The following is a 15,777-nucleotide window of genomic DNA, read 5'->3' as shown; positions in this document are numbered from 1 at the left end:
CATGTAGTTAATGGTTTATGTGGCATTCTTGTAAAATGTTCTTAATAATATTAATGTACGCTTCTTCAAATATTTTGTTTTCTTGATGCATTTGGAACAGTTGAGGTGTAGACAGAACCAAATGCTTTTTTTAAAATCTGCAAATCCCAAGCGGAGTGGTATATCGTATTCATTCACTTCTGGAAATCGCTACTTCTACGACTTGGATGTGATCCATTGTCTCGCATCCACTGCAAAATCCATCTCGTTCTCTAGGCTGTGCCCGTTGCAGCTGATTAGTGAGTATCCTCGTAAAAGTCTTGTAAGTGATTGGAAGTAGATGGATTGGTCTGCAGTTCTTGAGATTTTCTTTGTCTCTTTTCATGTAGATGACGATAACTATGGTATTGCTCCCGTGTTTTTGAATTTCCTGTTCTTCAAGCGGCATGTGAAGAGTTTTGCAAGGATTTTCTCCTTTTCTTCCTCAGCTTCTTTCAAGATTTCAGTTGTAATTCCATCTTCCCCGGGAGTCTTCCCCATTCTTCATGGCTTTCATTGCTTTTCCCCTTCTGCAAAGACACATGGTGCATCATTGGCGGTTTGTTCTCGCTAGTCTTCTGCTGGATTATGCCCTGTGTTATCGGTGTTCTTGTACAACTTCATGTAGAAGTCTTCAACCCTCTATGCACAGTCTTTTATTATTGATCTATTATTTTGTTTGTGTGCAATGATTTGCTTTATCCCAACCACAAATCGCTGCTTTGACTTTTTTAAGCTTTTGTTATCTTCAATAGTCTTCTTCACCATATCACAGTTACATTTCCTTTCTTCTGCAGTAATACTTTGCGAATCGTTTTGCACTGCTCTTGCATATTCAATTCTTGCATTTTGGGATTGATTTAATTATTTGTTGTCTCCTCATTATTGGTTTTGTCTCATCGGATATTTTCTCATCCTGTTTTTTTGTTAGCGATTCCTCCAGTTTTTTTCCCTGCGCTTTTAACTACAAAAAGTGGTGTCCCATGAATTTCGAGCAAGGTGAAGTGGTTTTTCAGTTCTACTTGAATTTCTCTCTGGTTATTCTTGAGGTTCTTGATGTTGATTGATTGTTTTCATCTTCTTTTTTTATCAGTTTTCCTCTTTCCATCTTCGCATTCAGATTTAAATTGCAGCAAACGAATCGACAATCACTGCTTGTGTCATAATGATTATGTGCAGTCTTCAATCAGGTTTTTCTTGTTTGCTGGGATATGCAGACCAAGCAGCTGTTATTGCTCCTGCTGACGCGTTGCACACAACGTGCCAGTGGAGCAACTACCATTGTAAATGCATTAGCCTCGTGCGTAAAAGGAGCCGGTTAACTCACCAGCAGGTGCAATAACACCTGTAGTGCAGTGTTATATCTGTGGCAATTTCGTTGTTGATTCCCTTGGGCGCACTCCATGTCCATTTCCTATTTGGATTCTTCTTGAAGAATTAATTCATGATGTAAAAGTTTTCACATCCTGCAAATTCTACCATCCATGTTCCTTCCTGTTACCGTACCCATACTTACCAATTGATGCTTTTTCTTTGTGCTTGGCACTAATCTTTGTGTTGAAATCTCCCATAACGATCTTGAGATCACCATTTCCTGTTGTTAAATTGGTTGATTTCACGGTAGAAGTCTTCCACATCCATTGTCTGTGTGACTTGATGTTGGGAGATACACTTGGATTATTTTAACCCTGTATCTTTGTCATGTGAATGACGATTCTGGCTGCTCTTTCCGATGAACTTTTATACCTCACTATGTTGCTTCTCCATTTCTGGTTAACGATGAAACCTACTCTATCGATTCTTCCATTTTCTGTACCTATATATCTATATAACAGTTCTCCACTTTTGTCACTCAATGAGGCCGTCATCTTTTATTCTTCCTTCCCTAATGCCAGCAATAGCCCATTTAATCTCTTCAAGTTTGTCTTCCACTTCGTGCAGTACTGTTTCACTGGAGAGAGTCTGGCAGTGGTAGGTAGCCAGATTTAGGTTTAAATTACAATTTTTATTTAACATCTGGAGATTTTTAGAACCCTCTGCCTTCTTCCGGTATGTTGTCAAGCCAGGGTCAATCCAGCCTCCAGAGAATGAGGGCCATTGCTTTTTGGTGTGATCCATATTTGGGGGTTGAGGCCTCATTTGCATGTTGGCAACTTTTCCACTTTAGCCGGGTATATTTTTCAGGCTTTCTAGTATGGCTAAACCTGCTAGCTCAGGTGCCACTATAGAACTTCCTGAACACCCTGTTGCCACCTTCCTGAAACTTTGAGGCATTGAGAGAAGGTTTTGTGGTACACACACATACAAACACACACATGTTTGCAGACGTTTTTCACATCCTACCAACAATGTCATATTTTGTTGAATTACAAATAATGTATGCATAGTTTTTCAAACAAACTTTTTTTTAATTCTAGGATACAAAGCTGTAGTAGTTAAACTGAGCAATGTTATATGAGGAGGAGGTTAAATGTTGGCACACTAAATATACAAAATGTCATTTACTGGTTGCACAAGTATTCAGCCTGATAAGACAGTACTTTGTAGAAGCACCTTTTGCAGCAATTACTGCCATGAGTATTTTTGGATTGGTGTCTACTAGCTTTGCACAGTAGGATGGTGATATTTTTGGCTTTTCTTCATTGGAAAATTGGACCAGTTTGTTGGGGATCGTCGATAGACTGTAACCTTCAAGTCTCGCCATAAATGTTTGATTGGATTCAAGTCAGGACTGTGACTGAGCCACTCAAGAACATTACTTCTCTTCTTTAACCACGCCAGTGTGGCTTTGTGCTTCGGGTCATTGTCCTGCTGAAAAGTGAATTCCCCCCCCAGTTTCAGAGTCTTTGCTGACACAAACAGGTTTTCCTCAAGGATTCACCTGATCTTTGCTCTATCCATTCTCCTTTCTATTCTGACCAGCTTCCCAGTCCCTGCTGAAGAAAAGCATGCTACACCGTTGGGATGGTGTTGACTCAGTGATGTGCCGTGTTGGGTTTGTCTGACCAAAAAACCTTTTTCCACATGGCTGCAGTATCATCTATATGCTTTTTTGACATCTATCCGTTATTTAAGATTAGTCTTTTTGGTTAATGGCTTCTTGGCACCTGTCCATACAGGCAAGCTTTGCGTAGGGATCGACTTATTGTTGATGTGTTGACACTGACTCCCATCTCAGACACAGAACTTTTTAAAAGATCTCTCGGGGTCAGTGTTGGCTTCAGAGTGACATCCTGAAACAGTGTCCTGCTTGCCTGGCTGCTCAGTTTGGGAAGTGACCTGATCTGAGTAATGTCTTCCACTTCTTAATGATGGACTTCATAGTGCTGTGCTACCACTTTATCCGTGACTTGGTTCTAAAGCTCCTTGTTTTCCATGGTTGCTTTGTTGGATCACTGTGAGTTGAAGCAGGAAAGTCTTTATATACCTGAGGGAAATGATCTACAAGTTAAACCACTTTGATTACACACAGAGGCTAAAACCATTTCACTAACTTTGTGACCTTTCAAACAATTCATTTGCACCGTAGCTGATTTAGGGCTGCAGTAGCAAAGGGGTTGAATACTTAGGCAACTGAGATTAATCTGTTTTTTTTCTTTCTCACTGTGAATCTTCTTTATGTTCTATATGCATTTTCTAACTTTATCACTTTAGAAGATTTGTTGTTGATTTTACATGTAAAGTCGAATTTGAAAGTGTCGTGAAGTACGCTCAGGTGCCAACATGTGAAAAAGTTGCAGGAGGGATGAATACTTCTGCAAACACACACCCACACACACGTGTTACATATATAACGTACTATGTGTGTGTGCTAATATATATAAAAAAAAAATTATATATACAAATGTAGTTAAACTCTTTAGTGATAGTGTGATAGCTCTGGTTATCCAACGCTTTATTATTGAATGGATCAAAAAGGCAGGGGTGGGAAAACTGATGTAGTATTGGCTGCTTCACTACTGAAAGGATCAAAGCTGGCTTAGATGGAATGTGGTAAAAAGGCTTCTGGTTGCCTCAGATCTCTTAAAACAATGGAATTCACTATATGCCCATGGGCCACGTGCAATAATAAATGGCTTCCTTTTGTTTTTCATGCTATAAATACTGCCAACATTTCAGTCCCCTGAAAAACGCAACTAATATATTTCCTATTTTCAAGAAAAATGGCTTATGTAGAGATCCACTTGAATACATCTAGAATTTCAAGTTAAAGTGGTAGTTCCATGCGGTATCCATGTGTGTGTCATATGAACATATCCGGTGCCAACAAAAGTTTTAATGTTTTTATTCCGATGGCAAAGTGAGTATATTCCTACAATATGTTAGATATTGGCCCATCAACAAATTCCTTATCGCCCAGATGTCAGTTCCTCAAGAATATTATCAACTAACATCATCACAGTGTCCAATCTGTTTCTACATTTTCCCCATTGCAGAGTTTGGTTGACTTTGTAATGTGTACACTGACATTTACCATTAACATTTGTTTCAGGATAATTTTATTTTTGAGGGCAAACTTTTGAGTATATTAAACATGTACAGACATTCCCACTCCTACAAATGGCTGACTTAGCAGTCCTTTTATTTCACAATTTACAGGCTCAATAATGAAATGTAGTGAAATTCTAGGCATAGGTATGTGGTGGAAATCAAAGCACTAGATTTTAAGTTCAAATATCATGAAAAAATTATCTAACGCAAAATTTGATCTTTTGAATGTACAAGGGGGGGAGTGACAGGAGTGGATGGGCAGCTATTATAGCAATTGCTAAATACTGTACATCATTTACTGTTTTTAAAGATATATCTGGGCATTTACAGCTTGGAAGTTTACACTGCTGATGTCTCTTCTCTATGCTTTGTCATCTCGTTGCTCTTCCACGTATACAAGGAATTACTTAATGGGTATGGATATTACCAGTGATGGAAAAATCTCAGACGCGCGATTAACGTTACTGCTCTGGCAGTGCTGACTGACCTGTCACTGCTGTGACCAGCAAGAGCGCGTTCAATGATGGTTTACTAACGAGAGCACAGAGCATGATTGGGAGCTCTGTGACGGGCAGCAGTGGTGTCTGATAGGTCAGTCAGTACTGGGCTGTTTAAGCCTGGCGCGGGGGGGGCGCGGCACTTTGGGACTATGTCCCTGCAGTTACCTTGTGGTAGGGGAGAGAGGCAGCGAGGTTTAGCACTCCGAGTGCATAGTGTGGTACGGCGATGGGTTTTGTGTAAGTGACCATGAGTGTGTCTGTGTGTGTGTTACAGAGCCACGTGTGGGGGGATTATTTATAACACAACATACTCCTCAGTGCAGTATAAGGGAGTGTGACGACAATAGTAATAAAATTACAACAGTAACCTGTAGATCATCTCACGACGCCGGGACATCATTATAATAGGTAGCATCCTGGGAGTTTTCTAGGAGCGTTCTCGGGGAACTGTGTGAGGCCCGGGGGGTCCTGGTAGCCCTGTAGAGCTTCACCCAAATTGTCAGAGTTTTATAGTGTTCAGATATATTAACTTATTAATCATGTACAGCCATACATGCTGACGGTGGGATCTCGTGACACGAGATTTTCTCACACAGCTACTCGGCAACATACATTAATTGGGTACGTCTAGGCATGGGTCAAAGTGTCTTAAGTGCCACGAGAAATGTCGTAAATGGAGATGTCCTGATAATATTTTGAGCCCAAATAAGTCTTTGAAAAGCAAGCACAAGTTGTGAGGCCTGACCTTGTTATGTTACGCTGCATCTTTTTTTGGTCATGGTTACAACCATGCCACACGGTTTATTTCACAGGACCAGTAGAATTATTTCACAAGATTAGTAGAATGTATACACGTGTGCAGTGTCTGCGGCATCCATAACCCTTTTTAGTAATATACTGTATATATGTGATTTTGATCTTTTCGGATAAAGCTCAAAAAGACAGAGCTATGGCTTGAAGACATCGCAGCATTTTCTGTTTTTTATTTTTTTTTATAAACATTTTTTTTAACGTGCATGTAAACTCAAGTGCTTTCTTTATACTGGATCCACTCTAGCAATCAGCAGGAGAAGGGGGAAGGTCACTTTTCTTTAGCAAGGGAGGGCAGGTCCTGCTCAGCACACAATGTAAAATGTCTATGTCTTTTGTATTTTCACAGGGGCATAACAAAACTCTGCATTCCGGTTTTAACACACAAAACGAAACGTTTATTACGAAGATACAGTATTTACTTACATTCAGATATAGTAGATAAATGGCAAAGTTATGTCTCTTTCCAAAGAGATTTGCATATACTGTAGTTCCTTTAGTTGGCTGGAAACCCTTTTCTCAGCTTATAATCAGAAATCGTGACGTCAGCCTCACATGTCTGTCACAGGCCCTTCTTCAGAACTCCAAAATCAGCTGTATGTCAGTAGTTAGCCACACCCCTTTCCTTAAGATATCTCCCAACAGTTGTCTTGTATTCAATCAATCACTAAAACTGTTCCTAGATACGGAGGAATGCAATTTCTTACACACAGTAACATTGTACAGTGTAACTAAAGGAAGTCACACCCCTCCAAAATGTCATGTCATTTTGAAAAATTACTGAAACGTATATGTGTAAAACAAGAATCATGCAGAGAGAACACTGAAACTCTTTAATAAACAAGTCCCTCGTTGCCACTGGTGTTTTGGTTCTAGGGCATGGGTGGGCAACTCGAGTCCTCAAGGGCCATCAACAGGTTGGGTTTTCAGAATATCCCGGCTTCAGCACAGGTGGCTGTCAGACTGATTGAGCCACCTGTACTGATGCAGGGGTATCCTGAAAACCGAACGTGCTGGTGTCCTTGAGGACGACAGTTGCCCACCCCTGTTGTAGGGAGAAGACCTTTAAATGGGTCTCTTTGCATTGATGACAGTTCTTTGTATTCTAACCTGTACTTGCAGCTACCTCTTTGCTTGCATTTTTAAGTTATTTCATTCCCGTTAACTCCCTTTGTAGCAGATGTTTGTTCAATGTACAAATCAAATCCAATAAGTTATCCCAGGGAATTCATTTTCATATGAGTGATCACTGGGATGATAAGTTTAATACCATTTATCAAAGTGTTAAAATGTTGACAGGAATGGTGCGTTACAGTTACATTTTTAGTAGACATGGTCAATGACCACCTGAAGACACAAATATCCAGATGCTACATCCAATGTGACAAAATACATAGTTAAATACTTCAATGTTGGTATTTTCATGAGTAAGGGTCATTTAGTTAAACCCTTTGGCCAAAGCATTATAAGCCTGCAGCCACGTCACGGCATGACCAGTATATGGAGGTCCTAACACTACCTGTGAAAATTCTCATTATCCTCTGCAGTGGAGGGAGAATGGCCCCAGTGGGTCTGTCCTGCACAGGAACAGGGAAAACCCGTCTGCTTTAAAAGTGGGGAGGGGTGAGCTTAAACCCTGGGAGGAGGGGCCACTAACCTCCAGCCCACTGATACCCGTTGAAAATGACCACCTGAAAATGTATTTGGCACTTAATAAATGCGGTCTGGCAGTATCATTACACCGGCCAACATTGTGGTTTGCTACATGAGATAAGGAATCGATATCAGTTGTGTCAAGAAACAAAAGCATCATTTTGCAAGTACATGGAGCTTCCAATATAAACATTGGAGCTTGAATAAATAAATTCATATTGAACCACGTTTCTAGAGAGCACGCACTCCCGCATTGCTGCTCTCGGAACAGATCCGGTGATGTTGGCTGTAATCTCGGTTAGTGCAGTGGCTGGAAACTGTGGCGTGTTTGCGTCCCCTCTCTCTGGTTCTGACGTTGTACATTCCTGCTATGTACCTTCTTTACTAATATGAAGAGGGAACAGATTGTTCTTGCTTCTTGATTAAGCTGCTGTAGCAGCAGGGGGTGAGCCTGAAGGGGTAGAACAGACAGGGTCACAGCTGCCTGTGACTGAACACATCAGATCGTTTTCTCAAGGGTATATCCAAAGCACTGAGCAGGGATCCCATCAGGGACTTCTTTACCTTGTAAGCATCTCAGAACTTTGACTTATCCGTTTCTTCTGCTTATGACAAGTGGCCCTATGCTACTCTTTCAGTTTGTCTCTCTCTCCTACTAAGGCTAGGTCCCCAGTCGCCACAGCTGCATGCGCGCCGCACTCAATGCACAGCCCTCTATGGGGCAGGCCCCAGTCGGCCTGTGTGTGTGTGTGCGCGCACAAGCCGCGATGCGCGACCGCCTTGGCCAAAAGACAAGATTTTTGTGTTTTGACGCAGCGGGCCGAGCATTGGCCACGTCACGGAGGCGGGTCAGCCAATGAGGGTGAAGCAGCCACGTGACGTCATGCCCCCGCCGCGCGTTGCCAGCAGTCCACCAGGTCGCGCTGCTGCCGGGAACGAGCACCGCCAGGCACCCCGACCCGCGCGCACCGGGGCCCTAGCCTTGCTGGCCAACCCATGAAAGCCAATTGCAGAGAGATTCAGGAGCAAATGAGGGAGCGATCTTAATCTTTTTATTGGCATGACATATTGGGAAACTTCAAAAGAGAAAAAGCAACATTTAAAAAAAATGTTTTTAAGTATCATCAATTTCTCTAATGAAAGAGAATTGGCCAGTATACACAGTGTAATGTGCAGTGGAGTATGTTTGTGCCTTAGGCCACGCTTATAGTGCCGGCGACGCGACGTCGCCCGAAAACAAATACATTGCCGCCGCCGCGTGCGCTTATAGTGCGCGCGATGGAGCGACGTCGCGGAAACTGGAAGCCGGCAAAATTTGATTTTTCAAGGGCTGTCGCGTCCCATAATGCCCAGTAAAAAAAAAAAAAATATATATATATATATACTGTATAATAGTCTTTAAAAAAAATATTGTTTCTTTCTCAATTGATTCATATTATTCCATAGCACCGCAAAAGCGGACTTTTTGTATACTTCAGCTCGTTGTAGATGGTATTAAATCTTTATTTTGTTGATATGTTATTCTGTCCAGGATTTTTTTAATATTTTTATTTTATTTACAAAAACAAATAATGTTGGTGAATATTTGTTTGAGTACTGCCATTAATTGCAGGAGAAATGTCTTATTTTAATGGCAAGAACAATCCTAAGATTTTCTTGTCTCCAAGATGTATCTCTGTCCAAATTATCATCAGCGCATCCATTTTTTTTCTTTCTTTATTAATACTTTTACTGGGAAATCGTTTCCCCATCTAGATCTTTTTATACAATATCCATTTTTGGAATTCACGTGTATTGTATACATGTTCATGTATCTCTTAGAAAATATTGAAAGCCCTTCTCGGAGATAGATGTATGTATATCTATATTGGCAGAGCGCCACCCGTTCGCATAGCCGTAAACTCACGAGATGATACAAGCATTTTAACAAGGTTCCACTTTGGAATCTAGACAGCATCTTGGAACCGCAATCTTTTGAAATAATGCGAGATCATTTCCTCTTCTGGTACTTGGTTATCTTGCATGGAGATTGTGCTTCCATTAGTCCCTCATTCCACTGCGAGAAGTGCTGATAAGCCAGAGGCGCAGGAGCGGTTAGCTGAAGGATGCAGAGGCAGCCAAGAATTGAACTGTCAGATGTGTCTCACCACTGACTAAACAAACTCTGAAAGCTTCCGTTTTGGACAAATATAGACGAAGGTCGTTCTTCTGCAGATAAACGGAATATGTTACAGATAGATATATATTTTTGTAATAAGTTGTGTATTTAAAAGGGGAAAAAAAAAAAAAAAAAAAAGAACTCTTCATGGTGCAGTGGTCGAGATGATGTTATTTTAGGCCTGTAATATGACAAACCCATTTTATGCTTGGAGAGCAAGGCTGAGTCATAATAGGAACGTAGCTCTAAATAGATGTTGTTGCGCCGAAATGTAATCTGGCAGTTGATAAATGAAAGAAAAAGTTCTGTTCCCCTTTTACACGGTTACATACTAAATGAGGTTGAAAAATACAGAGAGATAAAAGTGAAGATCTCTGTACACTTCCTGCCTCCTGCCTGCTTTTTTTTTTAAGCCACAGTCTGCACTGATCACCATTTTTTTTTTAAAACTTATTTTTGACCTTTCCTACTCTGCTTTTATTTTGAAAATCAGATTCTCCATTGTGTTTGAAATATGAAGTGTCCGGGAGGTTAAAATGGAGCTCTCCTTAGAGCCCCGGACAATCTACAGGTTACCATGGTAACCGCAGCCTCTAGAAATGAATACAATCATGATTTCTAACACGGGAAAAACATTAACAAAAAGTAGGCAATGCTCAGAGGGCAGCAAGATCCTCGCGTTATCCTGCACGAGTTAAACTCATGTAGGCCCCCGTGGGAATGCACAGTAATGAGCAGGCCTTCCTTAGGTCGGCTATGTTGACTTTGTGCTGTACTCTGTACAGGATCACCAATGTCTCCGAGCATTTGATACTCTTGTGGTGTATCGAGAGCGTAGTGGTTGGGTATAGGAGGTTAGCACCTTTTAATTATCAGCGGAGGAAATTGGGTCTTGGGTTTCTATTTCTTAACGAGATATGTAGTTTTCTAAAAAGCGTTGCCTGCGGCTGCGCTTATAGTGCTGACGAAGGTGACGTCACTTCCACCAGTTCTACAAGTGCTAGCGACGGCGGCAATGCATTTGTTTTACCGCGACATAGTGTCGCCGGCACTATAAGTGCGGCCTTACACGGGAACATGTAATTTTGAACACGATTACGTGTCCAATGTTGGCAGGAGTTGCTGCGCTATATGTTGTAGGGCAGGGGTTCCCAACTCCAGTCCTCAAGAGCCTCCAATAGCTTAGATTTTTTTATTCTGGATATCCCTGCTTCGGCACAGGTTTGCAAGAGAAACATTACAGGAGGCAAACAGTAATAATATGGGCCAATGTTTACTAAGCAGTGCTATTTTATGAGATACCTTTGGGTCCATACAAGTAAATGGGGTGTCCCATGCCATCCAGCGTTAGAAGGTGCCTTATGGCATAGCACTGCTTAGGGAATAAGCCCACTGCATTTGGTGTAGCTGGCAATGTTGTAGGATTTCATGTCAAGTCGCAGTATCACCGGAAAATACAGAAGGCAACAGTTACACAGTTGTGTGGTCCTTGTTACAATTACATCAACATATAGTAGTAATAATCGTATGATGTACGAAGTGTACGGAAGTCTTCGTTTACATAGTTAAATGGCCAATTAACGCTAGGTCAACAGCGTGGTAACGATCCAGTCCAGGTTTTTAATTACAATTTGGGTAAACTGGCAAAATGTAGACACTTTTGTCTGCCTACGTTGCATTGTAGATACCACTAGTGCAGGGGTCTTCAACCCCAGTCCTCAAGCCCCCCAACAGGTCAGGTTTTCAGGATATCCCAACTTCAGCACAGGTGGGCCAATCAGGCTCAGTCTAAGACTGAGCCTCTGATTGACCCACCTGTGCTGAAGCAGAGATTGATTGAGCCACCTGTGCTGAAGCAGGTGCTGATTGAGCCACCTGTACTGAAGCAGGGATATCCTGACAATCTGACCTGTTGGGGCATCTTGAGGACTAATGTACTTGAACAGGGCTGAGAGCCCTTCAGCGCCTAAATCTCATCTTCAGGGTCACCAGTTCAGACTCCTGATAAGCTCTCATTAATTTGTTCTTCCCCAGAATGCGCAGGAATGCAGCGCTGTTTGTAATTCCACCAGCATCTTTCTACAGAAGTTCTGAAAATGTGTCAAAACATCTTTTATTTTAATACTACAAAAGTGGACATGCCAGAATAGAAAGAAAGACAGCTTAGTCATTGTTTTTGTCGTTTTCCAGTTCCTTTTGCTAACATGACGGCATTCTAGCATCCCTGCGAATTAAAACTATTATTCAATCAATCTCAGCGTCTTTCTGTGTAATGTAAACTCAAGTAGAGAGAAATGCCAAAATAAAATAAATAAATAATGGGATTATAGTAATTGCTGTCCGTTTTCTGGTCTCCGGTGTGATCGGTTTGTTGTAGCATTCAAATGACTGAACCTTGATATTAGTCAATGTGTTTAAAAAAAAAAAAAAAAAAAAAAAGATGCATAAATTGAATTGAGCCACCTGGAAGTTCTAAAATTTGGATATTATCACGCTTATTTCAGAATGACATTTTGGAATAAAATAACCCAATATTTTTTTTAACAACCTGTGGTGGGAAACGCCTGTACTGATGGTGTTCTGCTGAGATTCCTCTGTAAAGGTGCTTTTGCTCTTTGAGAAGTTGCCCCCTGCGGTAGCTCTGTGCATCGATTACACTTGCACTCGCCCTGTATGTTCGGTTTTGTAAATCTATGCCCAGAAGCATAACTCTTAACAGCTAATTCCACGGGAAATACAAAACGGCACTTCTTTAGTTAGGAGCTCCTTTAGAGCCTATACTATACTTGGCGGAATAAAGAATGCTGCATCAAAATGTCTCTAGAAGAAAGCTGCAGATTTTAACTTATTCATTATTGTGCTATAGTGCCGGTCATGGCAATGGGAGCTTTTGTGCAGTAGCGTCCAGCTGGCACCACATACATGCACACATCAATGCCCTATAGCAGTGGTTTCTAACCTTTTTTTAGGTCGATAAACCCTATGTGAAATTCTGAGGAACCCCAACCCTCTCTAATACCGTGTCTGCATTGTAAATTCTTCTGTATTTGGTACTATTTTAAAATGACCTGAAAATTACAGGAAACCCTTTAGGGATGCCTGGGGAACCCAAGGGTTCCTAGGAACCCTGGTTGAAAAACACAGCCCTATAGCCATACAGCATACGTCATTAAGAGTGGCGTTGTGAAGTCGCTTATGACATGTGCTCTATGTAATCGGGTTTGCTCATTTTTTAATGGCTGTTCGTTCTATGAAGGGCTGACCGGGAACCACGAACGGAAGCAGGAAATGATCGGGTGAGCGCTCAGGAGAGCGATCGCTTGATCGCTACGGCCGGAGAGGTTATGGCCACAGAGTGACTCCCATTGTCTCTGCGTGTATGTTTTTTCCATTATGTTTATACAAAAACATCCGATGCAATTTTAATCTGAACACTGTAAAGCAAATAAAAATATTTCTGCAGCCAGGGATTCTGGGTAATGACATGCAAATGAGCCCTCGCAGTGTATTCTTCAGTAAATCTTAACACTGAGTGTCTTGTACATATTTTTACCCTTCTGAAATGTCCATTTATTTTTAGGGGGGCTTAGCGATATCCTTCATCTGTCTGGCGATCCCCTAATCGGTTTGATTCTCCTAGACAGGTATGGTGCACTGTGACACCGCAGTTGGGACCCCAGACTACATATCACCTGAAGTATTAAAGTCCCAAGGAGGTGATGGCTACTATGGGCGGGAGTGCGACTGGTGGTCTGTGGGAGTCTTTCTGTTTGAGATGCTGGTTGGTAAGTAGATGAATTAATACTATTCATTTTGTGAGTTTAGCCGCTACAGTACACCAGGGACAGCGAGCCTTCTGATGGTAGTACATCTAACGTGCAATCTTTATCTAACAATCTATCTCTGTATATTGAGGTATGTGTGTATATACGCACACACACATCACGCCAGCGGGAGCAGACTCCATTGTGTTTGATTAGTCACAGCATGAAAAAGGGCGGGATAAACGTGTTATTGGGCCCAATGCCGCACGCCAGCAAGGTACAATAACGCCAGCCACAAGAACAAATGTGCTCCAACAAATGACCACCATTTTCCACCAGACAAAGGAAACGATATCGAAGGTTAAAGCACAAAACCAAAACCTGGGTAAAGTACCGAGTCTGAGTAATGTAGATTTGTTTTCACCTGCTTTCTGAGCAGCGGTTGCTCCTTGGTCACTGGAATACTCTCCTGGGACGTACTTGTGCTGGAGAATATTTTTTTCCTGGACATGCATTTTTTTTGTAGGATAAGGGATTGCACGCTGAATGGGCGATGTGGCAAGCTGGCCTGATGCGGTAGTGCGCCTGGCGCTGATTATCGCATCCACGATATATAAAACACTGCAAATACTGTATTTTACTGAAGGTTATTGTTTCTCTAACCATAGATAATGAACCGCTCCTACACTCAAGGGGATAAAGATAGTGTTGATAGATGTGTGAGCACTTTCACTGCATGTGACCGTGCTGCTGTGATGTAGAAAGACTCCCAATAAAGCACTCTTAATTGTGTGACCTTCTGCCAGTAAGTGGAAGCCGTAGTCTTCTGCCCACCTGTTCTTCTTTACTGGCATTTCCTTGGATAGCGTGTAGCCAAGGAAATGTATCCTGTGGTACATGCATGTGTTTCTTCATTCTCTTCCTGCTGGGGTTGGCCCTGCTCGTCATCCTTCTCTTGTTATCCTGGAAGGAGATGTTTATTGAACGTCTTCTCCACATTAACCACACCTGCTCTCTGATCTCGTCATTTATTTTATTGTGATATTTGTACATCATCTATTAGCTGCCATTCCTGCCAACACAATATTCCCAACTTCTCTCTTATCCTCTCAATACAGCTCAACCCCGTTATAACGCGATCCGTTACAGCACGAATCCGCTTATAACGCGATGCAAGCGTGGCTCCCAATTTTCGTATATATGAATACTTTACAACACTGTTATTGGTATCTTAAATACTTTATTGCACAATGCATACAGTTGTACATTATTTCTAACACGATCCGCTTATATCGCGATGTGATTCTTTGGACCCCAAGCACAGGGGGTTGAGCTGTACTTCCAATTGTTTTGTTTTTCTCTCTTTCTTTTTGGTCTTAATCCTTTTACCAGTACCTGGATTTTCCCCACTTTTTTTCATATATTTCTTTTCCCGTCTAGTTTCCTCCTCCCCCCCCACTCCCTAAACCTCTCTCTCCACCTGTACTCCTCCTCCCTCTCTCATTCACTTATCTTCTTACAACAGTACATTCCTTCTTTGCCCATATCCTTTTTCTTCAAATTCCTGATTCATATATTTTGTTTTCCATTTTTTTTCTTGTTTCTTCTATTTGCCCACCGCCTCTCGCACCCGAGGAAGCGCCCGTTAAAAGAACACGCCTGTTTTTTTTTTGTCTTATTAAGAAAAAAAATGTAATAGATGAGAAGCAGGAGGTCCCCAGAACTGAACAGCATTAATTTCTGCTCCATGGACCCTCTGCTTCTCGAGATACCTCCGTAGGGGTTGCCTATCGCAGCTGCGGCTGGGCTAGTATCAGAATTAGGCATAGTATCAGAATTTTAAGGAATGTAACAAAAATTGCAAAAGGGCAATCAAATTAGCAAAAATGGATAATGAAAAAAGGATTGCAATAGAAAGTAAGATCAACCCTAAAAAGTTATTTAAGTACCTTAATAACATAAAAAAAAACGAGAAAAGAAAATATAGGACCCTTTCAGCGTGAGATGGGTAGGCAGATAATTGGAGATAAGGGAAAAGCTCAGGTATTAAACAAATTCTTTGCCTCTGTATTTACCAGGGAAGAATCAATTTCAATTGTAGTGCCGCAGGAGGAAGCCACAACCTCCATATTAATGAACAATTGGTTAACTGAGGAAGAGGTTCATAGGCGGCTTGATAAAATTAAAGTAAATAAGGCACCTGGCCCCGATGGCATACATCCAAGAGTTCTCAAGGAGTTAAGTTCAGTAATTGCCAAACTATTATATTTAATATTCAAGGACTCCATTTCCACAGGCTCAGTACCACAAGATTGGCGTCAATAATCTTGCACCCCCCAGTTTGCGCACCGCTTCTTTACAGTAACGGCAGTTAAAATGTGGA

General features: G+C 41.5%; 1 protein-coding gene across 5 annotated transcripts in view; it reads left to right on the top strand.

The window, feature by feature from the left end:
- Positions 1-15,777, top strand: part of ROCK2 (Rho associated coiled-coil containing protein kinase 2) — a 231,759-nt gene that overhangs the window by 104,578 nt on the left and 111,404 nt on the right. For all 5 annotated transcript variants that reach the window (XM_075598366.1, XM_075598367.1, XM_075598365.1 and 2 more), the window contains one exon: positions 13,271-13,415. In XM_075598366.1, the coding sequence (XP_075454481.1) occupies positions 13,271-13,415 (145 nt within the window). The remainder of the gene's footprint in view (positions 1-13,270; positions 13,416-15,777) is intronic.

Source organism: Ascaphus truei, chromosome 4 (assembly GCF_040206685.1).
Source record: "Ascaphus truei isolate aAscTru1 chromosome 4, aAscTru1.hap1, whole genome shotgun sequence".
Classification (NCBI taxonomy): domain Eukaryota; kingdom Metazoa; phylum Chordata; class Amphibia; order Anura; family Ascaphidae; genus Ascaphus; species Ascaphus truei.
Note: the sequence above shows the minus strand (reverse complement) of the source record. Positions and strands in the feature narration are given on the sequence as shown.